Source organism: Triplophysa dalaica, chromosome 11, assembly GCF_015846415.1.
Source record: "Triplophysa dalaica isolate WHDGS20190420 chromosome 11, ASM1584641v1, whole genome shotgun sequence".
In the NCBI taxonomy this organism is placed as follows: Eukaryota; Metazoa; Chordata; class Actinopteri; order Cypriniformes; family Nemacheilidae; genus Triplophysa; species Triplophysa dalaica.
In genome coordinates, this window is record NC_079552.1 from 20,883,050 (window position 1) to 20,910,371 (window position 27,322).

A 27,322-nucleotide genomic window follows, 5' to 3' on the forward strand; every position below is an offset into this window, starting at 1 on the left:
ACAATGACAAATAGCCAAGTAATTGTTTAGCCTCTATATTTAGATTATTTCACCATTCCTACTCCAATCGTAGTAAACAGGGCATAGTCATGGCCGCATTAACAATAGGGCTAGGCGGGGCTAAAGCCCCGGGGCCCGAGCAAGGAGGGGGCCCGTGATTGGCTGTGGAGCAGATTGATTACTACTAGCCATCTGATTGCCAAAGCCTTACCACGCCCCCCCACAAATTAGCCCTGTTATTTACTAGCACTTTGCCGTATATTCCATGCATTCGCGTTATGATTGGTCAGGTCGCATGTCAATCAAACCCCCGTGGGCAGCAGGGCACGGTGAATTGAAACATCACGTTTGAATTTGATATACCAAATCAAATGCATTTATTTTATATACAACAATTCAGCTTAGGCCTATCAGGCGATGGCTGCCTGCGCCTTATTAGAATATAGCCTACGCATCAACCAATCAATCGCCTCCACTCTTCACTTCATTCTTGACTATTCTTAAAATTGCCACGCAAAAAACAGTCTTCGACAGCTAAAAATGTCATCTTAAAAAAAAAAATGTGCGAGTGGGGCTCAAAAAATGATTTTTTTAAAAGCTAAACAGCAGAGGAAACATGAGCTACTCAGTAAAATCCCAAAACTATCGGGTTATTTTACTAAAGCTGATGATCACGGAGTGGTGGATGTTGGAGCTGATGATAAAGACACAGCGTCATCATCGACCCCACATATTTCAGGTAACGTTAACTGTTAAGTTTGATTATTAACTTGATGGATGTATGATATTGCTTTTGTGTTTGATCAAACTATTCGCCTAAAGTACTGGCAGTGGCGATAGTGCTAATGTGTCCGGTAGAAATATGTCAATTGTGCTGCGCCATCATCATGATGTAAGTTTTTAATTTAAGCACGTATTTAAGCATTGTGGTATAGATACAAATTATTTTAAACTGCTCAGGCACAATAAGCAGCAGGAGAGGGTTCATTTTGTAAATGCTCGTTTTGATACCATGGTGAACTTGAGACGGTTTGCACAGCGCACTTGGTCTTAAAGTGACAGAAGCTGCTAATAAAGCTGCTGTCGCCATTGTGTCAATAATGTTAATCAAACAACCGAACGTAATTTACTGTCCTTGACTGAATCACTTTAGTAAAATACATAAGAATGGATGTTGAATTTATATTGAAAGCTATGTATTGAATATTTGATTACTTTATACAATATTATTCAGTGCTTAAGGTTTTTCAAGTAGGTCGATTTCTTATGTGCCTTTGTTCTATTATTATTTGTGATTCTTGTCATCAGTAAGCTTGATATCCATTTCTTAAGCTACTATTATTTTTTGTAATATTGAAAATTAACACAATAATTATGAAATTTTAGTGCCATTAACTTTTGATATGATAAAAATATTAAAATTAATATAACTTGACTGTGAAGTATATTGTTCGATAAAATGACTCCGTATGATGATATAGGCTAACATTTAGCTCATCGCTCACCCCTATATATTCTCTATTAGCAAGAAGACATGTTGACAGGTTAGTGTTAATCTAACAGCATGTGTAAAAATGTGTTTCATGATTATCCTAACCAGATCACCAGAAACATGAAACATCGACATCTGCTGCTGGAGATAATGAGACTGAGCTAGGAGATAACGTTTCGGTTGAAGTTGATGCAAATAATAATGAACTGAGATTATATTTATGTAAAACAACTTCAGCAGTGTTTTAGAAAAAAGCAGGGTTTTTTTTCTCTTTCTCTGTAGTTGGTGACCTAAAGTGGTGGGGGGGGCCTGCAGTAACTCATAGCCCCGGGGCCCAGTGAGCTCTTAATGCGGCCCTGGGCATAGTGCCTCTCCGCCACCTTCTATTAAATAATGGTTGATGCAATCCTGTGAATTTCGAGCACATCAAACCACACCGGCCCTTCCAACTTCTTCATTCCGCTGGACTCTGACACAATGAGCAATAATAGATGACTGAATTTAACAACAACATGCCGTTGACCAACACATCATGGGACGTGTTTCAACACACTGAATTGTGCCAGTGGATGGGAGACACAGGTGCAAAACAATGGGATTTACAACACGTCAATCAGTAGGTGTACAACCTCACAGAATGTACTGTACATTTATACTCAAAATTCTAGTAAGACAAACCATGTGGTATGGAGGTTATGCATCAACAGCATACAGTTAAAATTTAACTTAATTGAGAAAGCTTTAAAAAGGCCTTGTGGTACACTGAATAGAACCTGTGCTATAAAAGGTGTTTATAATGGGAACATTTTCTTTACTGTTTGAGATTCTGAAAAATAATTCACAGCCCAGTAATTATTTAATTGTGACCCTGGTCGTGATGGTCATTATGTATTGAACTGGATAAATAAGATTTCTATTGATGCATGGTTTGTTAGGATAGGACAATATTTGGCCTAAAAAAGATTGGCCTAACTTTTTAAAACTCTGGAATCTGAGGGTACAATTTTTTTTTGAAAAATGATTGAGAAAACTCCCTTTAAGTTGTTCATCAGTTCGTGCTAAGAAGAAACAGGTTTGGTTTAACGCTCACCGCTGTAATGATGTTGTGGAGAGTAGATGAACTCGAGAGCTACAATTTTAAGCTTTACATAGAAACCAAACTTGAGTGGGCAGCAGCGTATAAAGTTTGATATAATTCTGGTAGGAAATTTACTAAATATCTTCATGGAACATGATCTTTACTTAGTATACTAATGATTTTTGACTTAAAAGAAAAAAACAATCATTTTGAGTTTGACCCATGCAATGTCTTTTTGTCTATTACTACAAACCCTCTCGTGATACTTAAGCCTGGTTTTGTGATTCAGGGTCACATTTTATTATAGAAATCGCAATAAAAGCAGAACTTGTTTAACCCAAAAATTTTATTTAGTAGTAAGTCATGTTTATTCTTAGATACGTTAGTGGTTTCCAATTAATATATTGGCCTGTGCTTCACATTCACCAACCGAGCCACTAAGCATCTATTTTTTAGATTTTAAAAATCTCAGACTTGATCGAATTTAAGTTAGCCAAGTTAGTGTGCTCTGATCCTGAGTGTCTTTTTCGACATGTGGCAAAATATAATAGACTTCATTTCTGTGATGGTACTTTTGATGGTCAGAAATACTGTGTCTGATTAAGTAAAAATGACTGTACCAGGTGCCCATCAAAGACCTCCGAAACTGATGCGGTACCATGTGAAACAAGTGAAGCTTATACAGGTATATCCGGAACAAAAAGAGATGAATTTACAGCTTGCCAAATCACATTCTGCATGCATGTCAAACTACATAGTGAGGTAATTGGATTGCCATCTGCCTCGAATATATCTATGATGATGAGTAAAAACGTATGCTAGTGTAAGAGAGCAAATAAATACCCCCTTAAAGCCTTATTTTATAAGCCATGTTGGTGACACTCATCAGCAATATTGAAAACACTATGACCATGGCCAGCTGGAAGCCAATTATGAGACTTTTTAAATCCTTAAATAGTTTCTAGGTACCAATTTATAGAAATCACTTCAGTAAATGAACTCAGCAGGTATGGCTCTCTGTATTATAGATTCTGGTTATATGAGCACTGAAGCAAGAAGCCCTTCACCACTGCACTTCTATGACGTATTGAAAGTCAAGCAATATTTATTCTTGGCCTTTTTTTTCACATTACGCCCTGCACCATGGGAACCTTGAACGCATGAGATGCAGAAACTTGATAATATCAATGTGGGCCAAATGCAGAGAGAAAAGGTGTTATGAAAGTGACGATGTGACAGGGCTGATTTGTGGCATTCCTAGCATAACAAAACCTTTTTACGTATATTTTACTGGAGACAGGGGCGGAGTGGCCATCTGGCATTCCGGAAGTTTTACCGTTGGACGGCTAACGTATAGGGCCGGAACCGACGCTTGGGGCGCTCAGACAGATGTATTATAAATACGAATGCACACAATGAGAATGCAGAAGACACGTTTGCATGCCCCACCCCCCCGGACGACAGACTTTACCATGTTGTGAAGTTGTTTAAACAGTTTATGAAACTATTATGTAAGTAAGGGATAATAACAAATTTTGCACAACGTGGAGGACAAAAACAGTTACCTTGATGCGACTAGCCGTAGATTATCCCGCTTATACCATAGTCATTTGCCAAGTTAAAGCTGTTATTGATGTTTACAGTATCACTCACCGTTTACAGTTAATTTCAAATATGGGTCAAACTGATCGGAACTGCCCTTTGAGCCAATCAAAATCGAGTATTCAAACAGACCATGGTATAAATATTTGAATGCTACAATCAATATGTATTTGAAAAAATTCTGCATAGTTTTATTTCGTTTTTGCTAATAATAAACGCTTGACTTCCATATACATACATATACCATATACATCACCATTGGCACTAGTTCTACCATTTACAATTTAATAATATAAAGATCATAACCGTTACTTTATTAAAACATCTCAAGGATATTTACTCGAAATACCTTCTCTACGGTATAATATTTATAAATTTAACAGCACTATGCTTTAACAAGGGTTTGTCACGAGGTGGAATGACCATTTGTGTTAATTGGCCGACCAGTCACAGTTTACCTCCGATGCTAAAAAATGTTGGCATGATGGTCTGTTCCTGGTCCTTTTTTAGTCAGTTCAAACGATATATTTTAATAGTCTATAACCATTAGCCACCTTCTATGTGCTTTGAATGTTTTATCCTGGAAATATTTGACGGTGCCAGTAATGGGTCCTATGATGACACCATTCCTATTAAAATATTTTTAATGTCACCGAGTTTTTCATGTATTTTTTAAATTGGTTCTTTGAAGACAATGAAGACTGCACCGGCATTAATTGTCTGTCACTGAAGAATAACATAAAACTTTTTAATCGCTTCTGTGAATGAGAATAATATCTCTCCACAGGCTGTGAGCCCCCTTACAGACGCACATTAGCTTAAAAGGCTTTTGAGGCTGTCAATGGGAGTTCTCTGTAATTGAAACAGGGAGTTTTTGATGCCACGGATATGTTGATTAACTACTGAGTCATTCCAACAGTCACCAAATCCCCATGTGGAACAGTTCATGCAATTACGATATAAACAACAAGCCACATTTCCATAACATATATTTGTGGGTTTGGTTCAATGAATGGGCACGCAAGAAGATGTGAATGGGCATGTGTCATGTAGTCCTGTTTAGTGTCTGGGAAGCTTACGGGAGATAACAAACAAGAAGTTTAAAGCTTAAATACAGGGCTCCAGACTGCGACCAAATGGTCGCATTTTGCGACCAAAATTTGAGAGTGTGCGACTGAATTTTACATCCAGTCGCACATTTGCTACCAGTAAATTTGCCTCCCCCACCCTCCGTATTTTTTTATACATTAAACGTGGAAGGGGCACGTCAATGATCAATGAAATGAGCAATGAAATAATCGATGAGACGCGAGCGCACACGCACGCAAACACACACACACTCGCACACGCACACACTCGCAAACATACTCATGAGACGCGAGCACACACTCGCGTTTCATTGAGTGATGCCTGTCTGTGAGGCGGCCAATGCGTGTGAGAAGAATAGGAAATGGCCACTGTAAGTGGCTAAAATGCGTGGAGCGGGAGGGGCCTAGAGATAATCGAGCGCGCGTAAACATCTGTGGGAAGGAAACGTAGACAAATATCATCACAACCTGATATGTGACCCTGGACAACAAGACCAGTCGTAAGTCGCACGGGTATATTTCCGACAAAATACGAAAATACATTGTTAGGGTCAAAATGATCAATTTTTATTTTATGTCAAAAATCGTTAGTATATTAAGTAAAGATCATGTTCCATGAAGATATTTTGTAAATTTCCTACCCTAAATATGTCAAAACTTTATTTTTGTGAGTCGATCCCTTAATATCGCGAACAAAAAATGGTCAGAAACATGCCTACAAACTTAACTCGCTGCTGTCCGCTCTATGAAAACTACCCATTCAAGTTTGCTATCTATGTAAAGTTAAGAGATTCCGCTTTCAAGTTAATCTACTCTCTTCTATGTCATTACAAGGGTAAGCCAATAGAGAGTGTTAAAACAAACCTGTTTCCTCTTAGCAACGGCCTGCTATAGCGTCTCACGTGCGCAGCGTACACAATCCGTCATGATCGCGCTTCAAAACATGGATTCTGATGGAAGCGCGTTTGCTCAATCTAAACGCTAATGACAGCAATAATTTAACGAACCTAGTAAATGATTGTTTCGCAAATCATTGGGAAGATAATACAGAATGTCCAGAGACCGGCTTGACATAAGAGGATGCCCCGGAATACGACGAATTCAATCAATGTTTAGATCGCTTCGACTCCGTGACATGAAGGAATACAAAGTGTTCACTGCGGACTCAGAATTCGACCCGCTTGAGTGGGAAAATTCTTCAAAGTTCAGGTCAGTTAGTCACAAACGTTCTTAAATACTTTCTTTACAAAGTAGTGGTTTTCATGAGTTGTTTATGTCAAAGTTATGCCAATTTTGCTCTGACAAAATGTAAACAAAACATCATCTTAGCATGTAGATCTGCCTCTGTTAATGATGATTCGTTGCCAGCTCAAGTGTAAAATTTTATATGTTCCTGGAGAATTATTTTTATGAAATTGTGTGTGTATACAGTTTAAGCTGTGGTAAATCAATGGTGTAAGTTTTATTTATTTCCCATCATTAGAAATATGCGTTGCTAAGGACTACTTCTGGAAAACTTTATAGGCGATTTTCTCAATATTTTGATTTTTTCCACTCTCAGATTCCAGAATTTTAAATGGTTATATCTCGGCCAAATAGTGTCCTATCATAACAAACTGTATACCAATAGAAAGTGTATTTAGTCAGCTTTCATGTGGTGTATAAATCTCAATTTTGAAAAATTTACCCATAAGACTGGTTTTGTCGTCCAGGGTCACATATGTGCGTGTGTCTGAGCTATGAGCAAGCGAACTATTGATTCGTTCATCCGACCTGCGGCTAGTGTACCAGTGCCAGAGTCTACAGTGTCACCATCGGATGATGATGCAGAGTCAGAGGTTGGTGTGGCGAAAAAAAGTCACATTGTAACTGTGAAATGACCGAAAGGTTACTAAGCACTTTGTTACTAAGCACTTTTTTTATTCTGAATGTATGGTATTTTGTTTACTATATGTACTGTCATGACAGCGATGGTGCTGTCAGTTTACCTTGTTGTTGCATCTTCAAAAGTGCAGAATAAAATGTGACACTGAATTTGAAACAGAACATTGTAATTTCTGCATCTATTATTAAAGTATTTAAATAGAATATTACATTGAATAGATGCAATGAGAATTGTGCCTCGTGGGGAAAGCAAGGATGCATTTTGCACCAGTGGTTATAATTTTAGCTTGGATGAAGCCATGCATGTCGCCCTGATCACAAATTTGGTGATGATAGTAATTAGTCCATATAACCATAATCACCATAATTGTTATTTACTGGTCCACGCCTCAAAAATCAAAACAGCCGTCTTAACAGTAGTGATTTCATGTTTACATAGGCATTTTGTCACTTTTTTGGGGAGCTTTTAGGCCCTGGCAATAACTCACATCACGGATTCTTGCAATTCCTGCCTGAAAATGGAGGCAGGGACCTAGTCAACCCCCTGGGGTTAATGGATAGGTACCATCCTGGTGGTGGTGGGGAGGATGGGGTGAATATCAGCGGTTTCAACAGCAAATGCAAACTGATAGTAAGTAGTGATGTTATATACTCTAGGTGTTAGATGATGATTGGTCAAGTCTATACGTAACGAGTGACCTAACATTTATAGTCTTCCTGGCAGAAATGGCGCTAAAGCTTACATTTCAGAAATTCAGAACCGTCCCTGCATGCGTCATCTTTCCATGGTTGTTGGGTATCTATCTGACATCTATGAGAAGCTGGACAGACTGTAGTTGGAATATTGACTGGTTACAGATGAGAAAAGGAAAAAAAGTCTAGAAAATAATTGAGTTGTTGAAAAAGTACATAAAACAGCTGTGTTAAAAACTTCTCTTCTTATGCTTCCCCGGTTTACAATAGCCAGCTTATAATAATAATGTATATGGAAATGTCAGTTTGATGACATTTGACTACAACCCATGTATACAGTAGAAAATAACTTTGGGAGTAATTTTGTGTTTCAAGCAGAAAGTCAGAAGTTGCTGAAACCGGAAACATAAAAAGTGAAATGAAATCAAACATTTTAAATGTCACATTTTAATAGTAAAATAATATTTCTATCAAATCTAATATTAACATAAAATAGGGTCGCTTACTGTAACCTGTCTCTTTATGAGGGCAATTATGTGAGGTTTTTATGAATTTACATCAATATAAAAGCTAAAGTCAAACACTGTTAGATTAAAGGTATATAACTTCAGGTTCACTGATATGATTACTTTGAGAGCACATTACACTGAACGTATGCACAGTTTAATTTGTAATTGCACAAAAAAGTAATTGAAGATCACAGGCTAATATATATTGTCATCATGACTCCTTTAGCGAGCCTGAAATGATGTGATTATGTATTCAGGAGCATACGTTTCAATACGTGAGCCCTGCGCAGCGGCTACAGAAGAACAGTGTGGGAATTTATTGACTGCTGACCTCAACTTGTCCACTATGGTGATAACGCCTACAAATCAATAGCTGGTACTATCGGTAAGACAATTAAGGCTGCTTTTCTAGTTGTGCATTACAAGGTGGTCCAGGGCAAGGGCAGAGCTTTGCTTTGTCATTGCGGGCCTTGATATGAATCTGTCTAATGCCTTTAAGACAAGAAAACAATAATGCAGTACAGTGATAAAGAATCACTACATCATTTCTGTACAGGGCGCCTGCGGTCAGCCTTATTTTGGACTTTTTTTGGAATTGACATTTTGTGGAGTTGTTTAAAACAGGGATAATTACTTTCTGCACAGTCTGCTTTAGCCCCGTCAGCAAAACACGTGTCAGTCACAGCCAAATAAAAACTTGACTGAGTTTGTCGTGAAGAGTGAATTGACACAGCTGGCTCAAAGTTTTTTAGATTAGATTAGATTAGATTCAACTTTATTGTCATTACACATATACAAGTACAGTGTAACGAAATGTAGTTTAGGTCTAACCAGAAGTGCAAGTGCAATTAGCAAGTGCATGCGTAACATAACTTGATTATTACTTTATCTCTCAGTTTAGAGAAAGCTTTCAGGCTGGAGAGTTCTAGGGATGATGTCTATAAGATAGTCGTAGTAGTTTAGTTAGTAAAGTGCCGATAGTAAAATGCAGAATGGAGTTTAATTTATAATTCATCCCTCAGGTGGAATAGATTTGAATGACGGCGCTCTGAAAATTGAACAGACATAGGGGCGATTCACATTTTTTTTTCCTATTGTATTGGTGTTGCTTGTGTGTGATTGCCATTGGACATTCTGAAGCACTTTGGTCAACCATGGTTGTTTTTAAATGTGCTATATAACTAAATTGAACTTGATTGAACTTGAAGATTTTGCGTCACATGACCCGCATCAGTCGTGTGCGGGCAGCACTCTGTAAAGTTGAACTATTTACATTTCGATGGGGCGCAGACACGCCTCGAAAATGCGCACATCACCCTATGAGCGTTGTGACCCAGCAGCGCTTCCTACTGTATTTGCGAATGCCTGCCGTGTGTCTACATTTAAAATAACATGCACGCTAAAAAGATTCAAAATGTTAATCGCAGCTTACGCGCTAAAGGAGAGATGCTTAAAGTGAGCGGGTCCATTATCATTAGGCCCATCCCACCCACATACAATGGTTCCGACGCCATTGCTAAAATTCTTAGACACTAGTGTTTTTGAGTCTTACCACGGAAAATATTAAAGTATACTACAGTATTTTCTACAATTGACTATAGTTAATATAAGAAAATATTGTGTTGTAAAATACGGCTTATTTTGTAGATTTCAGTAATGAACATGGAACCATGACAACCCAAAAAAAGACAAGAGCTGTGTCCGAATACGCTCCCTACCTCCTATATAGTGCACAATATTGAATGACTGAATTCTGAGTGAACAACTCATTCCCTACATTCGTTCACCACTTTTTGCCCACAATGCACTCTGATTTTGAGTGTACATCTGATGTAGACTCTCTCGCTTTTTTCTATGATCCAACGCGAAAAAACCGCTTGATAAGAATCAGCTGGAGGAGAGTGATCGATGAATGTTCGTTCTTGTTAACAATTATTTTCTACCATTTTAAAATAACCTTTTTACATTTTTCCATTCACTTCTTCCCCACATAGTGTACTGTTTAACATTCACTATATATGGAATACCGAATGAGTAAACGATTGAGCCAATTCAGACGCAGCTAAGGACTGTTGATTTTAAAACCATCCTTTTAGCAATAGTGTCATGTATTGCTAAAAACTACTTAAGTATCATTTGAATGAAAATGTAGCATTTGAGTCATGATTAAATATGATAAATAATAAACATGATTAGCCAATTAGAATTAAACATTCCAAAAAAATGTAAACCGATCCTTAGCTAAACGAACCGAGTGAAGCAGTCAGTGCAAACACTGAATCATCATCATGTTGTAATTAAACGACCAAACTAAATGGTGAAATAAATGGTTTTAACTGGGAGATGAATTGTGTCAGAGGCAAGGAAAGGTTTGAACGATTCAGAAGTGCACATTGGCCAACAAAACCCAAAAGAAAAGACTGTCACCTTATAAAACCATCCAAATGTTAAAAAGACCAAATATTTGATATACTGTATGTTTAAAGGCACATTAAGGCATTTGTTTTTGATGCATAAGGACACCACACAATTTTACTGTAGATTAGAGGGCATGTAAGGTTTTGAGCAGAATCGTTTGTGTAACAGCAGTCATTATTTTGTCTTGTGGAATGTATTTGTGACACTAAATATTCAGGCAGGCAGAATTTACTAACTCAACAAACTTCATTCTTTATGATTCTCATGGCTTTTGATTCATTTACATAATCACAAACATGATCTTGATGCAACATTTCAATGTACATTATTCTGTAATCTATTATCAAGGTTGTCCAATGAAACCAACATGATGCGAATAACATGAGCTAGCTAATCTTTTTGAGCCACGTTTTTCTGTTTACGCTTTTTTATTTGGTTCGGTGGATGTAACAAATAACTGTTAATTTAACCTTAAGAACAGACTCTACTCGGAGCAGCTAATGTCCTGTATCTAAGGTTAAAACGAAGTGCTTTTTCCTACCGCCGGCACATGCATACAAATGAACAGTTAGAGGAAGGATTTCGTCCGACCCTGAGAGCATGACAAGTTTGGAAATTGAATTTAAATATATTCCAAACCTCACCTAAACCCGGACCCGAGAGGAAAAACACTTTTCGGCTTCAATAGCACGCACAAATGCTCGCGCCCCCCGCTAAAAAAACGGCCAGATATAGACACTGAGGCGTTCTCTTTATTGTAATTCACACACGCTATCTGAACAAGAGTAAAAATGCCATAACTTACAGATGGCTGGGATAGATCATACTCATCTTTAGCCATATTTTGTGTGCTCAATGAGTGTCAACAATTCAAAGTGATGCCACATCCCATCTGTGTACTGTCAACTTTTACCACACTAAAATCTGCTGGTATAGAAACACCTGTTTTATTCCATGCTGCTGTTTGCGAAGCCTCGTTCCGAGACCCGGTTCGGCTGCTCCGCCGCTGTTCGTGCTTTTTAATTGTAGCTAATGTTGTCATCCACTCGACATCTGGTGATTTCGCTGATGTGTCGTCTTTGATGGAGTCTGATGAGCACACACAGCCTCTCCCGAATGCTATTATTACTTGCCCCATCAACTTTTCGCAACCATCGCTGACTGCTAATGAGTGACTTTTGTTTTAAAGAAACCGCACACCAAAACATGAAAATGTTCCCATTGAATTCTCGGCCTCATGCCAGTCCATATGCTGTCATTTTTCTATCGAACACAAAAGAGGAATCTTTGAAGAATCTTCACGCAGTTCTTTTCCAACGCTAATAGTTGAAATAGTCTGTAGAACTTTGGCATTATTTTCAAACTCTTCTGATGTCCAGTAGCTTTGTGTGGTCACAATTTAACTAATAATAAATTCACAGAAAATGTTCTGTCTATCAAACACCAACTACGTTTGGATTGGTATGTCTAAATCCTGTGCCAAGTTTGACCCAAAATAACATAAGAATAAAAGTTAATATTTGAATAAAGTGCAGTCAAAGCTTGAGAAGATTAGAGCAGTGGTTCTCAACAGGAGGGTCGTGGCAGACTAGAGGCCCCAGCTGACTTCCAAGGGGGGCTCAAGAAGATAGTAAAAAAGAAGCATTGAATTACATCAAAAAATAAAAAATGACATATTCCTTATTATTTGTTATGAATACAATTTTTAACAATTCATTTCTAAAATATTGTAGTGGTTATAAATTGTACGTTTTTATGAGTGGGAGGGCGCTGTTAAGAAATGTTGAATACAGTTTCGGGCCTTGGAGTCAAACGCTTGAGAACCCTTGATTAAGAGTATGGTGAATAAGTCGTATGGCCTACTTTAATTATGTATTTGTGGATTGTTCTTTTAAAAAAGCGGTTTGAATACGCCGCAATAATTTTTCTTTTGTATTCCACATAAAAAAGGACAGCGCACGGGTGTTAAAGACATTTTGAAGATTTGGATTTTCTTAAAAGCGTCTTCATCAAATCATCCTTTTCCAATTATAACTGCTTTCAGGACCATGGAAGATAAATGGGTCTGTAATGTAATGACGGATGAAAAAGCATGGATATATTGAGCCTTAAAGAACGACCCTGGGTCAGAGGACAATGTAGACATCAGTTTCTGACTTTGCGTTTGTAGATTTATCGACAGCTTGCCGGCCGAATGGGGTGCTAATAAATTAGCCGGCCCGATTTCTTCTCTAATGTCACTTCCCTAAGAAACCAGCTTATTTGTTCCCAGCCCGACAAAGCCATTTGCTTTCTCCGAGGTCTACAGAAGCGTGCGTTTCACCATCAGTAATCGGCTATGCATGACTTGAGACTGACACAAAGCACTGCTGAGGAATCAAAACAAGAGTAAATTGAAATCAATGGCAACATCTATATGCAGATGCACTCGCAGGCCTTATTTAACGTTTGCTAATGGTGTCTGGCTGAGGGTGGAGTGATTTCGCCTTATTTCGCTTTCAGCAGAAAAACAAGCGGGGTTGAAAGGACAATCATATAATCTCTCCCCATCGAGGTTTATACAACCTCTTTAATGAAGCCAATAGATGCTGGTTTTGAAAATCCTTGCCGTGCTTTTTTTTATGCATCAGTGGTGCATTTTGGGATAGATTGGATTGTTCTTTACGGAAGCATGAAAAGCATGTAAGTATGATGGTCACTATATGAGTTGAGTTGACCTTACATTGCACAGACGACCTTCATGTTCTCCATTCATGCTTTACATCTGTCAGATCACTAAGGTGATTTCATCCATATTTGCAGGTTTTCATACAGTATGTTAAATCCACATACTGCTTTTGTATGCTTGGATAGTCTACATGTGAACATCTGTCCAAATGTACAGAAATATATGTGTGCTGGTATGGCGTGAAACACCCAGCATATGATTAAATATTATACACAATAATGGGTTCACCATATGACAGAATCATGGTATTTTAAACCAAATTTTAAAAACAAAACCGATTTATTTGCAAAACATTAACACATTTAATCACCATTTTTAATGTACATACAACGTTATTGCATTGGCAAAATTTAAGCCTTCTGTTTGTAAATTATCAAAAAAATAGGCTTGTCACTAAAGTTAAAACTGAATTTGAACATAAAAGCACATACAAGCTGCAAAAATAAATCACGATAAATGTTGACACAGGTCATGCCAACACGTCAGCTCAACCAACGTGATGAAACAGATGTAATATTTAGAAAAAACACATTTTTTTCCCCACAAAATGTAACATGACCAATGCATTTAGTAATTGTTTCTTTTTAATTCGATACATTTCACTAGGGTGAAAAAATAAGCATTTCTACTTCAGCTCGAAACTTCAAAACACGCCCTTGTATGGAAAAGTAATGTAACGTATAATGATAAAGCTTTGAATCTGTTGTCCCCACTCACAGGCTGTTAAATGATGAATTACCTCATTAAAAAGAGAATGGATTTGGGCTGTTTTATTCCAGGCTACATCAGGAATGACAGCATAACGCTCACTCGCTATAACAGCTTTGCATCGTGTGTTCTATACTCCGTCCCGTCCTATAATCTTGTAGCGTATCATATAGAAGGCCTTGGGGTGAGCGCGAAGCGCCGTTCCCTACACGTTTCACTTCTTTAATGACAGATTTCTCGGTGGAACAAGACATTTAATGAACAACACTGTTGGACGGGAATTGTTTCTATCCATCGAGAGACGACCGGATGGTGTGCGGTGGGAGTTACGTATCAGATTGGAGCGGGAGGTTGGAGGGGAAGACTTGAAAAGTAGGAGTGATTCATGACATGGGCTGAAAAAGAAAGTCGTTTCGGTGAAGGAGCGAGTAATTACATTTCGATGAAAGATTACAAAGAGAAACCATTTCTTTTTCTTTGGAATAATGTGCACGGAGGAATTGTGCGCTGTTAGGCCGGGAACATGTATTAAGAAAGTCAACAAGGTCGATTTAGAAATCCCGTTGACTTTAAACAAGGTGTACCACTCCCTTGTTCCGCAGTGTAGTTTCATAAAGAACAAAGCAGACTTATTTATTACACAATGTAATGATCAGAAGTACATTTCTTCCAATGCCATGACAAAGTACGCTTTCAGCAGCAATTGCATCTGTTGAAAAAAACCGGTGGAGCGATTTTATTGTTTCTGAGAATGCATTGTGCATCTGTGATGGAAACGAGGACTCCGGACGGCCGCTTTGGAAAACTTGAGTGTATTGATCTACAACATAAGATTTCAATGCAACTTCCACTTTCTAGTTTGCAATTATTGAGGTTCACATCCATCAGCATATTGTAAAGTTGATTACACAAGCATATGGCATCATTGTGCCATCAAAAGCTTTCTTGAAACGTCTCAACCAGTTCCAATGGGATATCAGAAAACTTTCAGCTTTATATATTTGGCACATGCTTTTCTACAAAGCTCCTTAAATTACATTCGGGGTATTTTATCAGTTCACGCTGTCCCCAGGAATCAAACCCACGGTGTTACCTTGACTGGCACCATGCCCTACTGAATAAATCCTATTGTTGGCACATTGGGCTAATTTGTAAATGTGTTATATTTCCACATATGGTTTGTGTAAAAAATTGATAACTTGTTATTTTTGTGTCTTCAGGTCAAACTTGTGGCGGCCTGGTACAGGGCCTCAATGGAACTGTAGAGAGTCCTGGCTTTCCCCACGGCTACCCAAACTACGCCAACTGTACCTGGATCATAGTGACAGGAGAGCGGAACAGAATACAGTTGTCGTTTCACACCTTCGCTCTGGAGGAGGACTTTGACATCGTCTCCATCTATGATGGACAACCGCAGCCGGGCAACCTGAAGATGAGGTGAGCTCTGCGTTACTGCACTTTTCAGTGCCCTTGTTGTATTCGTTTTTTTATGCCTGTTTGGCTTGTAGAGGATATGGATGGTTAATGTAAAAAGGTTGCGTTCCGTTTTTTTCCCAGTGGAAGCCTCGTCTCGGAAGCTACATGAATATCCCTACACGGGAAAGTGTTATTATCATTTCCTCTCAATGCACTTTATTGAAATATAAATTAGCCCACGTTGTCTTGTACAAAAAGGCGGGGAGCTGGCGCCTGCCAGCATAGCTTGCACAAGAAGAGACTGCCGTAAAAGTTCTGAAATTTCACGGTGTCACTCGAACAGGGATGCGATACTTGCTGTAGCCAAATGTTTAATTATGGTGCTTAAAGAAAGGATGTATTGTGCAGCATTTTTGAGCTGGAAGTGTCTAATGGATTAAGAGATGATTAAAAGAGACAAAACTCAAAGACCTGGTGGAAATAAACGATCCAAAGTTGCAGACGTACAATGCTTTTAAGTATCAGATGAATAATGCAAAGATTTGCTTAAAGACAGAACTGAGACCACTTTCAGTGCAATGACTTAGCAGATGGGCTCCAGGATAAGAAAACGTTACCCGTCCCATCCAAAAGGGTGCGATTAGTGACAAAATGAAGCACGGCATTTGAGGAAGGCTTTCTATTTGCAGACGGACTCAGTTACATTTGCTATCTATTTTTGCATCTGTTTTCTCTGTAGACACATATTTATCAAAGCAACCTTTGGGATTGCATACGGTGTGCACATTCTCAAAGGTTGCTTTGGTAAATATGTTTTGTAAGAACGGTTTTGTAAACACGAAATACCAAAAATATATATTTTCTTTCTGGTCTTAATGGAATGCTTTGGGATTGTTGTCTCCATTGTTGTTTTAATGTTTATTTGTTCTCATAATTTTTTATCATAATGTTCATTTTTCTTTTTTCAGCCTTTTTGTGGTTGATCTGGTCATTGATGGTGAATAGACTTGTTGCGATGGCAGATTTTGTATATCTTGTGTCTTGGAATGTATCTAATACAGCTGATCCTTAAAGGCATTTTTAAGTATTTAATTTTTTTTATAAAATGATAAAATAATCATTTAGTATTACAGATTATAGTATCAATTTACTGGGACTGACCGTGGTTGATGTATGTATTCAATAATATTCAATATTTCGTTTTTGAATTGGTCAGCAAGACTTCCTCAAATCACTGTGTTATTAGATTGATGATGTTGAAAAATAGGCACTTTGAAATTTCAAAAAGGTGGAAAATTACTGTTAATCAAAATAACAACCCGTCTTGATTTATATACAGTACTTTTCTGAAATATCCTTTTTGTGAAAACAAGGGGTTGTGATCATCATTTCACATTGATGGTGCATTATGCACATGCAACCATTGTGTGACCTATCATTTCCAATGTTGTTCTTGTCCTGGCTCTATTCAAATATCATTTCCTGTCACAGTAGGAGCAGGAGATGTATTAAAATGGCTCAGAGTTGCTATGCAATAACCGTTTTTACGATAAAAACAAAGAGATTTTATTTCTGCCGCCTGTGTGACACTCCTCCGAGGCGTTGTGTAGTAATACATCAGCATCCTAAGGGAGAATATGAACACGTATTCTTGTGTCAGTGTTACTCAAAGACAAATAGTTGAGAATTTTCTCCGCATTTCTGTGGGAGGAATCAATTGAGTTCAGTGCCAACTGTTCGCAGTTCCTCTTTAATGCGTTTGCGTGCAAATGTTTTAGTAATATTTATCATGTCCTTTCTAACATAATTCACATTTACGTGCGTTTTCCGTCTTCATTTTTATTTTTTCCTTGCGCTCGGGTTTCATTTAAAAGAGGCAATGATGGAGTGCTTTGTGACGGACATTAGGGCTGGAGGCAGCGCAACTTTGGAAATGAAAATAAGTGAAGTAAAGTAAATAAAAACGTAAAATAAAGTAACAATGCACACTGGTCTTTATTTACTATTTAAGCTTCTTTCATCTTTAACTGAGGTTTTTAATTGTCTGTAATCAGGTTGGCTGGGTTCACAGTGTGGAGCAGAATATTGATCAAAAATACTGTTTCGGAAATGTTAAGTTCAGAGAACACCCACCAAGCTGTTTGTAAACAAAATAAGAGACAGCCTGCCAGATTTATATGCTTTCCATCTCATTCATTTATCTATTCACAAAAGTTTAATGAAATTTCTCTTTCCAAGTTGTCTGAGAAAGCTACCGTGGGGTGTCGCTCCTCCATTCCCTATAGCAGCACCATTACTGCCATGATGTAAGGCATTATAATGCAAATATCATCAAATTTCATCAAGTAATTAAGTCATCGGCTCGTTGTCTTTATCATCTTTCTTAAGAACGTTATTATGTAATCCCCCTCCTTCTTACCATTTTGTAATACTGTAAAAATGGGATATATCAAGTTCACATGATCTGTAATCTCTGATGGGTGTCCTCATAAATTAATTACTTCTGAATTTTAATTCTCTGAGGGCTCTATTAATGAGATAGATTTGGTGAATAGTACAACTTTTTTGTACAAAAGACAAAAAGTGTAAGAAAGTATAACACAGTTGGATACCTTGGATAGATGTGAATAATTCACTAAGTGGTCATCTTTCTAGACTACCATGATTAAAAAGAGTGTACCGTAATGAACTATAATGTAAACATTTCAGTACACCGTCCTCTCATATACAGTCCATAAGTCCATTTTTGTAATTGTTCAAATTTGATGTTATTGTCGTCATTCTATTCAAAAACCTGTTACAATCTTACAGACCAATATTTTTACAGTTAGTATACTGCTCATACATATGGAAAAGTTAATAGATATAATCCTGCTTAATAGCTTTAGGATCGTAACTGTTTGATTGCAAACCTACACTAGACTATTATTTTCACACTAATTATCTCCAGGGTACATTTTATGAAAAAAAGTATCAGAATATTCTTTCTATTTGACTACTTCGACTAATTTTCTGTGAGCCCAAATGTTAATTCTACAGCATATTCTAGAGAACTGTGCTTTCTTGGTCACACTTCAGTAAATGGCGACCACCTCCCGACAAACCAAATGTGGGACAGGTCATTTGCTTGTGTGGGACAATGTGGGATAACATTGTTTTGCATTAACATTTTTTTGCTTATAAATATAATTTGTTATTTAATCCATTCAAACAAAATCATAATTAAGGTATAGACAATTTTATTGCCGATTTCAATTTAAGGTAAACTGTCTCTTTAAATTTGAGCACAGAGATCACACTCAGAGTTATCATGTTGTACAATTTGAAGATCTTCACAAAAAGTGAAAACTAAAGGAATAATGAACAAACAAATCATGAAAAAGAGTTTATCTTTTAAAATGCATAATTGGTAAATAATGCATTTGGACAATTCCGTGAAAATGTCAACCTTACCAAAAATTTCTTTTGTTTTTACCTGCGGTTTTCACTATGGTAACAGCACAGATTTTAAAATTTGGTAGTTCAGATACCCATGTGAGATCTCTCTTCAAAATTGTAAAGCATTTGCTTTATTTTTAGTGCATGATTTTTCATAGTCAGGTAAGAGCCATTTTCAGGATTGTCACATCCGTTACGCTACATATTCCTCATAAATGGACACATGAAAATAAATATAAAGTAACTCTTTTATTTTCTTTAAAGAGGCATACCTTCTCCATTCATTGGTATTATTGCTTCAGGATTGTGCATTTTATTTTACAGAAATCCTACAAAGTTTATCGTCTCCAATTTATCTATAATGCATGTTTAATTTTTCATAGACTGACCTTTCTATGGTTAGAAAGGTCAACAAGGGTTCAGTAAAATATAAACAGTTTTTTTTATATAATCATAACATATACATTTTCTGAGCATTTTTATGTCACGTCCAGAACGCAAAATGTCACGTCCATAACGCTGGAATTGCCCATTTAATGATTTGCAAAAAAGATTTATTTTTATACAATAACCACAACCTATAGGCTAAACCCAGTTTCAAAGCCGCACAGTGTAAGGTGTTTTATTGAGTTTTTATTCGGCAAGTTGACATCCGATCTACTGACAGATGCCGCAGCCTCTTGATGACTGAAATCACTGCCCTCTTCTCTTACATTGGGTAAAAGTCAGGCTTTAAAAAATAGTTGCATTTGCATGACCTCATTGGACACTGGTGTGCAATGGGTTTGACACGGCGCTGTTATAATAGTTACATAAACAATGGTGCAAACAAGCGTCTCGTGTGCGTTTCAGGTTAAAGAACGCGTTTTTTTAATGTGACAACTGCAAACCGGGATGGTGGTCACCCTATTCAGTAAATGGGGAAATTCTGGCTATTAACAAACCATTAACTACATAACTACTTTCCCAAATAAACTCTTAATGTGTTGCTTATTAATAGGTAGTTGTTAGGTTTAAGTAGGTTGGAGGTGTAGAGTACAGTTATGCAGAATATTCCATTCCATTCCATTTTCTACCGCTTATCCGAACTACCTCGGGTCACGGGGAGCCTGCGCCTATCTCAGGAGTCATCGGGCATCAAGGCAGGATGGAGTGCCAACCCATCGCAGGGCACACACACTCACTCATTCACTCACGCACTCACGCACTCACACCCTACGGACAATTTTTCCAGAGATGCTAATCAACCTACCATGCATGTCTTTGGACCAGGGGAGGAAACCGGAGTACCTGGAGGAAACCCCCGAGGCACAGGGAGAACATGCAAACTCCACACACACACAAGTCAGAAGCGGGAATCGAACCCCCAACCCTGGAGGTGTGAGGCGAACATGCTAACCACTAAGCCACCGTGCCCCCCATCATGCAGAATATGTGCTTTATAATTACTAGTAAACAGCCCATATGCCAATAAAAGGCATGATAATAACAACTAGCGTTACCGTTTTTTTAGCAACAGTTTGGGCAAGGCCCTTTTCTATTCACTTGAGTCGCCTGCATAAAGCCCAGACCTGAACCCATCTGAACACCTTTCAGTCAAACACTCATCACCAAAACCCATCAATGAATTTGGTCATCAGTCGTCAGTCATTTCAGAATAAAAAGTCCCACCAAAACTATTTATAACTTACATGTTATAGTATAAAAACACAAGTTTAAATGTTTTACTTTGATGTGAAAATAAATAAGGTTCAATTGGTTTTGACCTAACGCAAATTGTTTGGCAGGTATAATAAAAATACAAATCGGAATATGTAGATGAACACATTTTGTTTGATGGTGGATTGTTGATGGTGCGCGTGGCGTGATGGATTAAAGAGCAAATGTTCAGTTTGATGGCTGTATAATGATGTATTACGCTGAAGGTGATACTTTAATGGTGTATTCAGAGACGAATCAAGAACAGAGGCACTTCTCACTAGATTCATTTACCTTTAATGAAGACAGTAGAAGAGCGCTTCCTCCGGCTGTGTAACATTACGTATCCGATCTGATGCAGCCGATGCTCGCTGCTAACGCTAATTAAGCGAGAGACATTACCCGCAGGCATGTGTGCCGCTCAGAAGAGTCAAACCCAGGGTCTCCGCTGCGCATCTCATGGGCCATGATGGAGCTGTGTCTTATGGGCTTTAGAGGCTGACACCAAGCACGTAGCGACCGCGGTGTCAAACTCGGAGCGAGATACATAAGTGCCGTCTGTTAGCTCCACAGTCGGCCGCTCTCCATCCGTGGATTCCAAACGGATGCCGGGAATGTCAATCAGTGAGCCGGCTGGCTGTGTCTCCCCGCCACAAGGTGTCAGCGAAACCTCAATCCAACTCTTTTCATGCTAATGACATGCGAGCATCTTACATGCATAAGAAGGTACCCCACATTCAGAGCAGGGGGGGATATAGGGCATGCAGAGATAACCAGTCACTCGAACAAATCCAGCACACCGGATAGAGGTTCAAGCTAGCTGAACTAAGAAAGCATTTTGTAAAACCGAGAAGTGGGGAGGTTGCTCTGCGCTGCCAGTCTCATTGTTATACTTAGATAATTCCATAAGCTTCTTTTTGCATGCGCAGAACAGATATCTCAAAAGTTTGTGGTTTTGCTTGTCACCACTTTTAGCACGCCTCAAGGTTACTTGAGGAAAACAAAAGACGTGGGAGAAAAGTGTGTGAGTGAGAGGGAAGAACATGGAGTCATCAAGCGCAAAAAAGGGCCAATGAGCAAAGTTGACATGGGTTAGTAATCGAGAACCCTTTCGTTTTTTTCAGACAGTTCTGGAACAATGTGATGTTTGTGACGTTGGGTTCCACTAAAGCTGCAATCTTCTGCCTCTGTTGCCGACATCTCTCTGTTTGAAACAAAGTGGCAGTTTCTTCACTGGGATTGAAGTCAAGTGACGTCAAACTGACATGTTACACAAAATTTCAGTAATAATAGGCTAACCCAGGGGTCCTCAACCTCAATTTATTAAAACATATTAAAAGGGTATTAATTCTTTTTTTATATATATATTTCAATGCATAAATTATGCTTTAAATAAATAGTCATTCTGATGCCCCCCTTGAAGTCAGCCAAGGACCCCTCTCTGTTGAGAATCACTGAGCTAAAAGATGTGAAATACGCAAGGATGAGGTTTTAAACATTGATGTTTTAAAAACATGCGAAGTTACTCATTTTTGACACTGATCAGATATCAAATTAAAAAAGCTTGAATCGGGTTGCTTCCGGACCCCCCATAAACATGCAATCTGTTTACTGATATCTTAAATCATGGACACAAAACTTTCAGAGTCAATCAATGGTGCCATCTGGAAAATGATTGGTCAGTGACAAGAATCTCAAAACTCTTTACCAATGATCATCTCTGAGTGTCAGCAGACAGAGAAAAAGTCCAATTAACACTTTAAAGAGCCATCCTAGAAGAATGGTCCCAGAACTGTCGATGCAACCAAGCAATTGGTCTTGGAAGCCCGATCATTAAATTAGATTCTTTTCCCTCGTTGACATCCAATAATCCGTCAGACCCATGCACAAATAGTTAATCCGCAGACACGCCGCATGAATACTGCATCAGGATCGCACACGTTCGGCTGGCTGGGAGCGGTCCAGAGAGAGAGCGCTGCGCCCACAGCAGAAGAATGCATCACCTCTCTCTGACTGATAGCACACATCACCGGCACTGCTTTATGCACATCAAACACCTGCCACGGTGCATATGCTCTCCTCTGAGGAAACAGTCGCTCGCAGGCTTTGCAAAATACATACACAAGCACCGGCAGTAGAGATGAGTGATTAGACAGGTAAAAGAGGAGTTACAACTCTGAAAGGAAGTTTGAAATATGCCTGATCCGTACGTGATGCATGGTGTTGCGAGAGCAGCGTATGCGCCTTTGAATTTGACAAATTTGACTAACAACGCTTGTTTTGACAGACTGAGACGATTCAAAATAAGTCTAGGAAAATGTGATGCGAGTTATTTTTCGGATGTACAGATTCTTCTTTCTTTCCTAATAAAGACACAGTAGATGGCATGGTCAGGGTGAACTCAATTGAAACCAAATGGGAATTTATGTTCTTAACATTTGTGTGATGCACAGAATAGAAGTATACATTCTTATCATTATTACTAGAAATTGAGTGACGCATTAAATATCGGTCACAAACTGTAGCCAAAGACTTGAAGATAATCGTTTCTTTCAATTTCAGATGTATAATTCTGCATAGTCACTTAATAAACTCATTAATTATCCTTTAAGGTCTTTGACAACAGCACACAAGAGTGCAATGAGTTGCAAAATGTGGGTTATGAAACTCTGTGTATTGATTTATGTACATTTCTTTGAATGTTCATAGCAAATAATCCGTCCCCATCTGTCATATTTGGATTTCTATAAACGATGTTGTCTTCATGACAAGTTCATCTTTTCCATAAGAATATGCCTGAATTCTTATGTTAAAGTGATTGTTCACCCAAAAATGAACATTCTGTCATCATTTACTCAGCCTCTTCTCATTTCAAACCTGTATGACTTTCTTTCTTCTGCAAAACACAAAAGAAGATATTTTGAAGAAAGTTGGTAACCGACCAGCTCTGGTCCTTCTGTTGTATGGACACAAAACCAATGCAAGTGAATGGGGTCCTGTTAACAACGTTCTTCAAAATATCTTCCATTGTGTTCTGCGGAAGAAAGAAAGTCATAGAGGTTTAAAAAGAGAAGATGGTGAATAAATGATGTCAGAATGTTCATTTTGGGTGAACTATCAATTTGAATGTAATGTTTATCTGCATACGATTGATTTAAGCAATGTGAGTTGGAAGCCAGTGTTAGATGCCACAGAATTAACACTTCACCTTAAACAAACGCTGGTGGATGCTTGAGTTGATTTAACCGCAGATGTGTTTTAATAGCGTAGACTTTTCTAAATTCAGCTCTTTTCCATTCATGCATTCAGAAAAGGATAACCTATAATTAGATGCTTTTCAGTTGTTTGTGCGAAACGCACTTTATCATTTTATGTGTTGGTAGCACAGTCTGCACGAGAGGGCTTTCTATAAATGTCTTTGTTTGATAAAGGGCATAATACTCTATCTTTGGTTAGAAAACACATTGTAATTGTTGAAATGCTACTTGTGCCAACGTGATTTAATATTTCAATCTGAATGTAACTATAATTTAACTCATGCTTTGCGGTTGCGTTTGTTTTTCTCTCACTGTTTACGTGTCTGGTTTTATGAATCTAAAATCCTACAGTCTACATAGCCAGCTTTCTAGAAGAAGTGGATCATCATTTGGAACACTCTGCATTGGCAGGACCTCAGTATTTGTGTCCTATAAAGTGAACTGGATATTCAATTCATGGTTTGGTGAGCATACAGAGAACAATATTCAATAGAATTCCAAACGTATCAATCGTCAGCCATCTTGGATCATTTTCTTCAGCATAGATGTCTTTGTGTATTAGAATTTGGCCAAATGTTGAGTATCTTTTGGAGAAGCCACTGTGTGAGGAGCAATGCTATGCTCAAATGCCGCCTGTAGATGGAGCTCTCTTGTCTTCAGAACACAGTTTACTGAGTATTAGCATGTTTGACATGGACTCAGTCACACGCCACATTGTGTCAACACATGACAGTGGTTGTTCTGTTGAAGCCAAAGGCAAAGCAAGTAGTCAATTAGCAGGGTAATGGAATTAGAGGTTCATTAATACTGAAGTTGGGAGGTAAACTTTGACGACTGATTTCCATGAGAAATGTCTAATGGAAGCTGTTCCCTCTGTGTTTATTGATGGGTGCGTGTTCTGCCGCACTGTGAGCGATGTAACTTGAAAAGTATATTCATAGTTGATTAATTATGACAGCTGACTGACCTTATCTTTGTGCAGTGCTGCATTGCTCTGACAAGTGTGTAGTGTGCAGGGCAGCAGGCATACGGTGAGTGTGCATTTGTTGTTTTTCAAAGAGCGCAGTCACGTCTGTGAATTTCACCAGCAGGACATCACGCATGTGGAATCTTCATCAACAACCCGCTGTCCGCTTGGATTTGGTGTGCAAATAGTCCGGGATGTTCACAGCAGGATCTGGCCACCTATTACCACCTCTTATGTGACTGTGAAACAGTCGCAAGACACTGAAACGAGTGCATGTATTAAGGCCAGACGCTCGTTGCCGAATTTTGATATGACACACATTTTGATTTATTACAGTTGTCGCAGGTGGGTTTTTTCTGTGAAGATGAACTTGAAGACGGTACAGTTTCCTTGCCTGTATATTTGGGTGAATTACACAAAAGGAATGTATTTCATAGATTAAAGTAAATGAAGCCTGTTTTTAGGACCGCAAATATTTTTTGTATTATACTTGACATGATATATGGAAAATAAACATATATTTGTTTATTATAATTTATACATTATTCTGTCTTTTAAAGCCATGTGTTATTTGATGTTTTATTAGATCTTTTTAAAACTGTAAAATGTAAAACTTAAAAAGCACATATTTGTAAAATTTATATATTTATGTGTGCATACAGTATGTGGTGTACGAGGACCAATATACTGTATATATGAAGAGTTTGGTTCCAAAATGAGATAAAAAAAAAACATGTTTTTTTATTGTGCATTTCAATTAATATCAATCAAACAACATCTGGTTTGTTTTGATTTATTGCCTCAAAAACTAAAAGAACTAAACTCTGCACTGTAAAGACTGTATATTCTATCCCATCACCCTACCTCTAAACCCTTAACCTCTAAACTTTACACTTTTTGAGGTTCGCTGTTAAAATGCCAGTATGAACGCACTATCACGAATGAATTTTTTTTGGTCCGGACCAAAATAACCAATATAACCGAATTACAAACATGAACGCACCCTTAAAATAAAAAAAAGAGTGTCTGAAATGGTCTCTTATTTTTTCCTGTGGCTGTATATACAAGCCATATATCCACGTACATTTCCACATGATATATATATATATCAGTATAATGTATATGGATAGAGATAATAAAAATCTCTTGATTATGTTAATGAGAATCTGGAGGGAGTACTAAATGCCCCCAATGCTAAACATCTTAATGGTTCTCCAAATATGCTTCATTGTTTTATGCAAATGTAGTATATTTTCTGTTTGGAGTAAAATCTGACCCTGACATGTTTTTGTAAGATTCAATCATTTTAACTCGCCTCTCAGCTAGTCAGACTCCAAGATTATGCGTTTCGCTCAGGAAATTTCAATCAAGGGAAGGAAAATAAAACAATGAGCGACTCAAGGCTGTGCATTAAGGCTGTGAACACACGGCCTCGAGCGGCATATTGCATATAAAAAAAGAAGGAGTAACATTCTGAAAGAATGTTGTGTTTAGTAAACATTTGAAAAAAATGTAACATATTTATTCATATTAATTAAATGAACCATCTGATGTAGTTAGTTTTTCTGCTTACTGCTTATGATCGCCAAACAATGTAAGCGTTTGCCTTATTTAATATGGAATAAATATATCACATCTATGAACATGGCTTATCCAATCAGAATTTAGAATCAAACCTATCCAAGAATTACAAAACCTGTGTGTTATTTCAGTTAATTTTTGGAAAAGGCCTACATACCATGTGACCTAAAAAAATTAGTACCATACTAGGTACTCGAGGCCCAGGAATGACTCTTTCAGTGATAGAAATGGAATATTATTCAAGAAAGTACTATTAAAACTTAAACCTGCCTTGTTCATTAAAGGTTTTGTTACATTTGCTTCATTTTTGCCATGTCTAATCAAGAAAAGGACATTTCAGACTGTGACATACTCCAAAGTGATTTATAATTATGGAGAGCCTGACCAGACATGCAGTTCCACACACACACCACCAGAGGCACTACACCTGATCTCTGTTTTCAAAGGAGAGTAAACTGTTTACGTAATGTCTCTGCTCCGCAAATAATCTCTCTCTCTCACACACACACACCCACGCACACACACACACACAGCGACATCAATAGAAGGATAGCCGAGGAAAAACTGTGCCTTTGTGATTTAATGAGGGTTATGTTTGTGCAGTCTTTGGGAACAAAATACGCCCCAGTGTGTACATTACATATCAGGTGGTTGTTTCCAGAGATAGTTGACCCAATAATTTGTCAACGCCATCGTGATGTCACCACGCACGGTCTTTCTTCTCAGCTCCCTTCAAAAGCTTGACGGTGGAGAATTCCGCTCCGG

General features: G+C 38.0%; 1 protein-coding gene across 3 annotated transcripts in view; it reads left to right on the forward strand.

The window, feature by feature from the left end:
- Positions 1 to 227: 227 nt before the first annotated feature.
- Positions 228 to 27,322, forward strand: part of csmd1a (CUB and Sushi multiple domains 1a) — a 313,221-nt gene continuing 286,126 nt past the window's right edge. For all 3 annotated transcript variants that reach the window (XM_056760343.1, XM_056760344.1, XM_056760345.1), the window contains exons 1-2: positions 228 to 739; positions 15,421 to 15,637. In XM_056760343.1, the coding sequence (XP_056616321.1) occupies positions 583 to 739; positions 15,421 to 15,637 (374 nt within the window). In that variant the 5' untranslated portion in view covers positions 228 to 582. The remainder of the gene's footprint in view (positions 740 to 15,420; positions 15,638 to 27,322) is intronic.